Here is a 9715-nt window from a genome sequence, read left to right as displayed (position 1 = left end):
CTGATCCTAAATATAAGAACTTTATATTTAGACCCGGAGAAGTAATATATTAATATTAGTCTTATATATAAGACTTATTTTAAATGTTTATCAATTTTTTTTAAATTAACTCCATTGATATTCCACTAATAATAATTAAGTAAGAGATGTAAAGAAAATTAAAAAAAATGTTTAGAGTGTTTCAGTAAAAACATACAATATTAACTAATATTTTTAATAAATTAAGTTTTATATTAAGTATTGGAAGAATTTACGGGCACTCTAACATGTCGTCCGTGTTCAGTTAGTCGATTGAAGATGTGAAGAAGTCAAATTAATTTATAATATGCACTATTTACTTCGCGTAGATGTAATTATTCCGTATTCAGTGTTATTACACTGCATAACTTTTCATCGAATTGCCATACCAACCCACTGCGCGGTAGTTAAAATAAAGAAAACGATAAAACAAACAAGGCGTCGATATTTTAACTCAAGTTATTTTTACCAATAAAATTTTTCTCCAATAACAAACTTTTCTATAATTTTCCGTTGAACCTTTTTTTTTTTTTTGCCAACAATTTTCCCTTTAACAGTTTAACTTACCCAAGGCTCCGTCCGCTATGGCTATGCAAGGACCAGTACCTTAGATCATGCAGAGCAACGACAATTCAAATGCCAGTACCGTCGAAGACATGTCTTGAACAAACTATTTCATTCTCAAAATGCAATAATTTGAGACATACGCTCCGTCATACACTGCTGCTACGCTTTTATTTTAAGGGATCGACGGATAATTAGTAAATTCTTATGCAAAACTTGATTAAAACCAATACACACAATAAAGTAAAATCTACTGTCCACATTAAAATTATCATGCATGCGCTATTCCTGAACTAAATTATTATTACTACAAAAAAAAAACAGATAAATTTTTCATAGTTAAGTAGATTGCCAAAATTCTGAGCTGGCGATCTTGCCTTGCCACAGCGGAAAACTGGAAATGGGCATTACCACGTCTGTCAGAATAGATCGTTGGCACCTGTCGCCGTCTTTTACATAAAGAATGGGCATGGATTAGCTTTGCTGAAAGTATGTATATAATGGACTCATAATTAATACTATCCCAAGTTTGAATATACTCTTCCAGTTATTAAGAACCTAATTCTTAAGTTAATTTTAGTTCTAAATATAATATCTATTTTTTATATTTATCAATTTTTTTTCAAATTACCTCTACGGATACTTCTTCAACCATAATAAAGTAAGTAAGAAAAGAAGTATATTAAGAAAAATGATTATGGGATTTTAGAAAAAAATATACTACCTCTAGTCCTTAATATAAGACCCCGTTTGACTTTTAGTTTTGTCCTAATTATAAACCCCAATCTATTTTGTCTCTCATATTTATGCATTTTTCCAAAATAGTCCTTCTAATGATGATAGTTTTAACCAATACACTTAATTAGCAAGGATATTTTAGGAATGACAATACTTATTTATTACAAATAACTAACTTAACCTACTTCTTTAATCTCCTCAAATTAGTCAACTAAGTCTTATAATTAGGACCGGAGGTAGTATCATGTTTCTTATAATTAACTAACTTATCTAATTTTTTTAATTTTAGCAAGTTAGTTAAATAGGTCTTATATTAAAAATCAAAAGAGTAGTACTCCTCCGGTCCTTATTATAAGACCCAATTTGACTTTTTATTTGGTCCTAATTATAAGACCCTAATCCATTTTGTCTCTTATATTTATGCATTTTTTCCAAGATAATCCTTCTAATAATGATAGTTTTAGCCAATATACTTAATTAGCAAGGATATTTCAGGAATGACAACACTTATTTATTATGAATAACCAACTTAACTTACTTCCTTAATCTCCCCAAATAAGTCAATTGGGTCTTATAATTAGGACCGGAGGAGTATTTATTTTTACATTATATGAAAGGCATCAATTTTTGTTTTGTTTTTTGGGTCGGGGGTTTCAAAGTTAACGCATCGGAGCTAGCGGTATGGATTAGCTTAGAGTGCACGGCAATGGGGAAATGATAATTTAAATTTGACCCCGAATTTCTCTTCAATTATACATTCAACTCTAGTGTGCAGAGGGAGATATCCGTCCGCAAAGTGTGTGCGGACTGCAGGGGTCGATGTCGTTTATTATGTAACTAGTTACTGTGCTTATCACTTCAATGACGCGTCCTGACGCTATCATTAGATCTCTACTATCCAGATTTTATATGAGTAGTCCAAATTTATTTATTTTATTTGTTTAAAATAATTATTTTAATACGTATAAAATATAAAATAAAAATAATCTCTTAATTATTATTTTTTAAAATAAATTTGTTATTTAAAAATAGTTAATTAAAAATTTTAAATCTGAACCATTTAAATAAAATTTCAATAATCATGGACTGGGAGTGTTTATTAAGGAGATAAACAGTGAAACTAATCCTCTTTTGTTATCGTAAACCAGGCTCTCACCTGTTTCCTTGCCACTTCATCGTAAAACACACGCCGTTTGAGCTGCTCGCACTGTTCTACTCACAATCTCCATGAAAGGCACAAACGGGAAACAGCATCCCCCACAATTTAGCATTTAATTTAATTTAAAAACATTATCTATATCGTTCTTGTCCACACATGCATGCCTCCCTTTCCATCTCGTGCCTATCCCTCTCAAATCTCATTAGTTCAACAACACGCGCACGCGCTCGTGGGATTTCACTCGCTCTCCAATCATGCACTACGTCCCTTTAAATACCTGTTCTCGCTCGCTCTTTCTCGTTCCATATCCAATCTCAATTTCTTATTCGCTTTCTCTCTGTATCTCCCTCCCTCTCGATCGAAATGGAAACTGAGACTAAAGCTCCGGTGGTGGCCAAGAAGGTTTGGAGCATTGTACGGTTGGTTCTGGTCATGTTGAGAAAAGGTATAGCCAAGAGCAAAGTCGCGCTTGAGCTCCATTTGCTTCTCAAACGCGGGAAGCTTGCCGGAAAGGCCTTAGCCGACAGCACTCTGATGCTCCACCACCACTTCGCCGCCGCCTTTGCCTCTCGATCTAACAACCACCACCATTCCTTCATCCCTCCGCGTGAATACGAGTTCAGCTGCAGCAACAGCCCCGCCTACCCCTTCGCCTCCGCCATCAAGCGCAAGCACAAGCTGGGTAAGTCGTACCAATACGACGACGTGTGCACCGTGAATGCCTTCCAGAAAGTGCTGGAGATGCTGAACAATGAGAATTCCAAGTTCGTGGAAGCCTCGCCTCTGGTGACATTGCCAGGCTTCGGGAAAAGCCCTATCGGGAAGCAACTGAGAGTGACCGACTCGCCGTTTCCCTTGAAGGACGACGGAGATAGCCAGGTGGACTTGGCGGCAGAAGAATTCATTAAGAAGTTCTACAAAGATCTAAATTTGCAGAAGACAATGGCCGTTCTTGATTCGCCCTGCCCTAAATATTTGTGGGATAGGTGAATTACGACGTCGCTCATATCTCTGTGTATTTGATCCCACGCGTATATACCTCAAAACTGGCTACTACATCTCACGAATCAATACCTTCTATTTTTCGCTGCTGTAACGTCGCATAATGAGCAGTTTTTTTCTGGGTTGGTTCTTGAAGTGAGAGCTAGCTAGCTAGCTAGCCAGTGCGTGCTCGGACGTACTTGGGGTTTACTTCTGATTTGTCATCACAATGTGGTCTTGGTGTTTTTTTTTCCCTCCCTCTTTTTAATTAAAAGTTGACAGCTCCCTCTGTTTTTGGGTTGTGAAAACCCTTTTGTCACAATGTTGTGATCTGTTCATGGTGATAATAAAAGGAATTACAGAATGAAGGGGATGATGGAATTGTGCCTGTCTTTCTGCGGAAGATTAGGAATAATAATTTCTCTTCTTTCAATAAAGGACGTCGTCGTACCTACCGGGAGACTTTGGATGATAAAGGAGGGACTAAAGCAAGAGCGTTGTGTTTTGTCGTTGGTAGAGGAAGAAATTCAAGGTGCAGCTATCTTTTCTAAGTATTGGTGAGTTGGATCAGTTTGGCTTTATTAGCCACCTTTTATTATGTCTCTCTTATCTCTTGGCCACTCACTATTATAATGGTGGAACCACTGGTTATGGTTCGTAATACATATTGATACTGTACGTACTCGTCGCTTATTCCAAAATCACTTGAATTTTTAGTCTTTTTAAGTCTAATAATCAATGATTAATTATATGATATAGTATGGAGCATATAGCATATATAGCTAGCTTGAGTATATGTCCAATATCCATACAATCCTTTTGCTCTGGCGTTTCAGTACTGTACTGTAATTGTTTTAAGTTGTGGACAATAAATTGTTTAATAAGATGTACGAAAGATATAAGAAATCATAGTTTTCTTTTCAAATTGGGTGTTTAGGATAATTAATTAAAAATTATTCAATTCATTAAGGGTTTTGAAGTTTATATTTCTTTGTGCATGTAATTTTATTAATGCTATCACTACTCCAAAAACCACCATATATATAATATATATCCACTCATGGACGCATATATATATATATATAGAGAGAGAGAGAGAGCATATACTAAAAACATTGTATGCTTCAATTCAAGCATATCTTTTGGCAGTCACTATGAAATACACACAGATGAAATACATAGCCCAAATTAATAGACTTGGTGTATATATAGCAGGCTTCGGGGCAGGATGTTATAACCACTCTGATGCTTAGTTTAAATCATTTGTAACACATTTTTATATATCAACAAATACATTTTATTAGTTCAAGTAATTTATAAATATAGGATTAGAGGGAGTAATGTGCATTTTGTCATCATTCTCCTCCAAACTGGCCAAAACAACTAAAAGTACAGATGCCTTTTTAGTTTTCCTAATTTGTTTCGATCAGCTTGTCTTTTTCGTTCAACTAATTCCATTGGGCATTCACTAATAAAGCACAAAGAGTCACTATAACTCTCATTTAAATTTCAAGGACACGCGGCGTCCAGCTCCGGACATTTTAGAGATGATGAAGGCTAATAAGTAATAGTAACAGAGCAGAAAGCAGAAATCTTGGTGTTTTATTCGAATAAGTTTTTGTAAGTTGTAATTCATTTATTGGTCTGTGTTTCACACTTGCTGTTTTATCGCGTGTATTAATTAATTAATTAATTAATTAATTAATCACAGTAATGTAATCAATAATAAAGTATTCATGTTTTCACTAATAATTAGACTGAGATCTTAAGATTCAATAAACTGACATTAGGGGGAATGTACGTGTGGACTCTTTTTCTTACTTGTTGATAGGGACCATGATTAAATTAATTGCTTAATTAATATCATGTGGCCATCAATTAACGTCTATGCAATTTTTCATAGTACACTACTATTTGATGTGGAAACTTATTGATAAAATAATCCAGGTCATATTATCGATTGGTGCAATCATTGAGAATGTGAATAGATCAATGGCCAATAGATGGGCAACGCTTGTAACTAAAAAAATTGCAATTATAGCAATTAACCCAGTTAAAATATAATTGAAGGAGGACCTGGGGGTTTCACAAGAACCAAAATTATTGGATTGGCTAAAGTAATGAAGAAAATAAACATCAACGGGTTGTCCCTCTAATCAATGACATCACAGCGAAGAATGAAGAGGCCGCCATTATATCCACTATAGCAATGGTCAAAGAATCGGCAAAATCAAATGCCCCAACCACACTTTCCTCCATTGATAATCTTGCGAGCGAGATAATAGTTAAAATTCAAATTAACGCGTTAAGTAATTGAAGTCATAAATATCATTGTCATCAATATAAAATGTAAAATTTATGAGAAGTCATCGTACGGTTCATAAGTGCTATATTACCTCCGGTCATAATTACAAGACCTTGTTTGTAGTCTACAATTATGACCGGAGGTAATATATCACTTATGAACCGTATGATGATTATACAAACGAGATATTATAAATATGACCCGAGGTAATATACACGCAAACACTAACTAGACATTTGTCAACAGTATAAGTTATAAGATGAAGTGTTTAGATACATATATATATTACCAATTTCTTTGTGAAATGTATAAATACCATTGTTTTAATGTTTCATGTAACATTGAACCAATATTAAAATTAGAAAGTTTAAGTTTTTCAACACCTGTTCCAATTTTTTTTGCCGGACCAAGCTTCTAATTTCTCATCAAAACAACGCTAGATTCATGAAATGTATGGATAACTATTGAAAATAAAAATAAAATGGTTGTCCCGAACCCAAGAAAATGTATTGTTTATCAATATAATGATGTGATTTCTTTGCAATTAATTATATATTTTATATAAGGATAATGTATAAATTTGTTCCAGAAATATTATTATTGGGCATCTGGGAAAAAAAATTTGTGTGCAAATTTATTTTAAAAGTTTTGAAATTTAGTAACATCAAATTAACATACTTTTTTAACAGTAACGAGCAATATTATTAATATCTCTGAGTAAAGAACTTTCCAGAAAAATTTAATTTTATGCCCTCTCCTCTCCTTCACCTTTGTTAATACTTTTGTCAATGCTTTGGCCCTTTCTATAAACTTTGCTTTTATATATGTTCGTGGCTCTTATTTTATTAAGCTTTATTTATTCAACCAATATCCATACTTTACGAGCCACACGCCATGAGACGTGTCTTCTATGATCGTGGGACATATATAGACCATTCGATGGGAGACGCTAGCAGACATTGATAGCCTGATTTACTGAGAGAGAAAAAAAAAAACAGACATTTATGATCTGATCTTGACACTTGTCTAGAATGCCATCGCATTGATAATTAATTAATCAAGCTGGACAAAAATTGACACTAGCAGTGATAATTAGTTAATCTTAACTATAACCCAATGTGATGAAATTAGCACATAGTATTTCAATTTAAGAGTTATGAAATCCCTACACCGATATATCAAACAGACGGATTTTATTAGATTATAGAGCAAAATACTCTAATATTTCTTATATTTTTTCTTAATTACACAGACATTCCCCTTCATTTTGACACTTAAGTCTAAATTATTAATTCTGTTAAGAATGTTTTAAAAAGATACTTTTTAATTAAAATTTATAGTAACATATTTTTTTACTTACTAATTTACCCTTCATAATACTAAATCTCTTAATTTTAGCTTAAAAAAGTTTTGAAGAATTGAAAGTTTTTTCTTTCCCTTAATTTTATTTTTTTAAATAGTTATTTGTTTAATGTTTTCATCATATTGACATAGAAAATTAAGTAATTTAGTTAATGTAGACAAAAAAAAACTTGAACGAAAATTTGATTAATTCTTTAAGTAAATATATTGACTAAAAAGGTTATAAATATTTCGAACAAAATTTTTATTTAAAAATTTTAAATTATAAGTTTAAATGATTTCTATAATCTTTCTAACTTAGATAATTTATATTATATGATGAAATAAATATGTATTTATTTTATTTTCTAACCATTTAAAAAAACTAAATAAATAAGTTTCATTTATATGATGAAGATTAAAATTATAAAAGTTTATAATATAATAAAAATTAATAAATTTTATTACATTTCAAAAGTTTTGAAAATACATGTATTAAAATTATTTTTTGTTGTTCAAAAATTTTTTTTGACAAGTATAAATGTTTAAATAACTTTTATGTTAAAAGGGGGTATTTTGTTTTTTGTTTAAGTCAAACTTAACAGTGAGATGGATGAAAATGAAACTTTAAATATTAACATACATTTTAATTTCAATGAAGGTCTATATATATTTTCAAAATAGAGGAGGGGTTTCTGTAATTTAGATAAAATATAAAGGTGGTTGGTGTATTTTACTTTAGATTATATAATTGATTCACATCAATAATTCATTGTTAGTTAGTTATGAGCATGGATCAATTATATAATACTACACCTGATCCTAAATACTCTTTCGGATTTTAAATAAAAGACTCATTTTATAGTGTAATCTACACTATAAAATTAGTTTTACATTTAGCATTGAAAGAGTACGAGAGCTAGTTATAGATTTAATTTGGTCATAACTATAAGGCATCAATATACTTTTCGCCCATATTTATTCACTTTTCTCCCAAAATAGTTGCTATAATAAATACACATGTTAAAGAGTTTTTATCTTCGTGCATATGATTAAAAAATATTTTAGAAAAAATAACATTTATTTATTATAGATAATTAACCTAATTAATTTTTTTAAATATTTACAAATTAATTATTTAACTTTTATATTAAAAACCAGAGATTACGGCATAATTGTCATGAAATGAGCACAAACTATTCAGAATACTTGTAGTTAAAAAAAAAAAGAGAGAAGAAACTAAATAAAGCCATGAAAAGATTAAGCTTTTGCTTTATAGAATGGTAAATCTTGCAGGGGAAAGGGAGGGACTTGCAGCGCAATCTGAGCAAACTTTTAAGTCCCACGCGGGGATAAGGAAGCTTTATACATGTAGCGTGGAGCTGCGTCTATTGATAACACACATATGCATATGTGGGGGCAAAGCTTTTACCAAGTGAACGGGTTGGGTTTTGTCAATTTACCCCCTAAAAGAAAGAGGAATGAATGGCACTTGAACTATTTTGTCAAACACTACCTAAAGCAAAGGTGCTTTAATTTTGCCCCTTCGAGCTTCAATAAAAGACCCATTTATAAAAGTCATACCCTCGTTGCTTCGTTAGGTGTGTAATGGGTAATAGTGGGATACGTATTAAAGGGACTTTTTTAGGCGAGGCTCAGCGTTTCAACGTTTGAGTTTATTATTTAAATATTACTCCCGCCCGTAATATTTATAAACTTCAAATTTAGAAAAAAATATAATCTATTTTATAAGTTTTAATTTTAAGTTTGTTTTAATATTTAATATATTTTTTAATATTACTCTTAATTATTTCTTTCTTATCATATTTTTCTACACATTTTCTTTCATTTTTTATTTATTATTAGGATATATTTGAAAATAAAAATATATTTTTAACATGTTTATTGTTTTTAACTAATTTTAATAATTATTTATTATTTATAGATTAGTTATTTAAAACTTATAATAAACACAAGAGGAGTACTGTATTATGAGGATGTCCGGTTGTGGTACGTACACACACATTGAAAGCCCTTTACTTTACACGCACTTTGTGTGTTATATACGTACTATATTTTTATATATAATAGTAAGGAAGAAGTCCTGAGAAACAAGTATTTATCTGTAAGTTCTAATAATAGGCAAGGAGTTATTATTTATTATTATAAAATTTGTTATTGCAGACTGCTCCATTATTCATGAGGTTTTATGACAATTATGTTATTTACTTAGAACTTTATAGTAATTTTCTCTTATAATAACACTTGCTTGGAGCAGTATATATAACGTCAAATTAAACAACAGTGTTCATGCATGGATGAGTTTTGCTTTTCTACGATATGATATTTTTTGTCCTAAATATAGAAATTAGTAACTAATTTATATAGAGTTAAAAATTAATTAAGTTTAATTTGAAGGGGCTAACCTTCTCCATTATGTAGGGAATTGGGAATGAAAGATCATAAGACTAATATTATAGATGGATTAAAGAAAAGGGCATAAAGCAGGAAATACCAAGGGGCCCCTATCAAATTAAAAAACAAAAAAACAAAAAGCACGAATTATTCTTTTATGTATTATCACTGCCACTCGTTAATCTTACCGTTCG

At 31.3% G+C, this 9715-nt stretch overlaps 1 protein-coding gene across 1 annotated transcript; it reads left to right on the top strand.

The window, feature by feature from the left end:
- The first annotated feature begins 2798 nt into the window (after positions 1 to 2798).
- LOC114761405 (uncharacterized) lies at positions 2799 to 3487 on the top strand. The gene has a single exon (XM_028950768.1). It carries the CDS (start codon positions 2843 to 2845, stop codon positions 3467 to 3469), a length of 627 nt encoding a protein of 208 aa, XP_028806601.1. The 5' UTR covers positions 2799 to 2842; the 3' UTR covers positions 3470 to 3487.
- The last annotated feature ends 6228 nt before the right edge of the window (positions 3488 to 9715 follow it).

The sequence above is a fragment of the Neltuma alba genome, unplaced genomic scaffold, assembly GCF_004799145.2.
Source record: "Neltuma alba isolate B1F8T4 unplaced genomic scaffold, ASM479914v2 tig00011119_pilon, whole genome shotgun sequence".
In the NCBI taxonomy this organism is placed as follows: domain Eukaryota; kingdom Viridiplantae; phylum Streptophyta; class Magnoliopsida; order Fabales; family Fabaceae; genus Neltuma; species Neltuma alba.
Note: the sequence above shows the minus strand (reverse complement) of the source record. Positions and strands in the feature narration are given on the sequence as shown.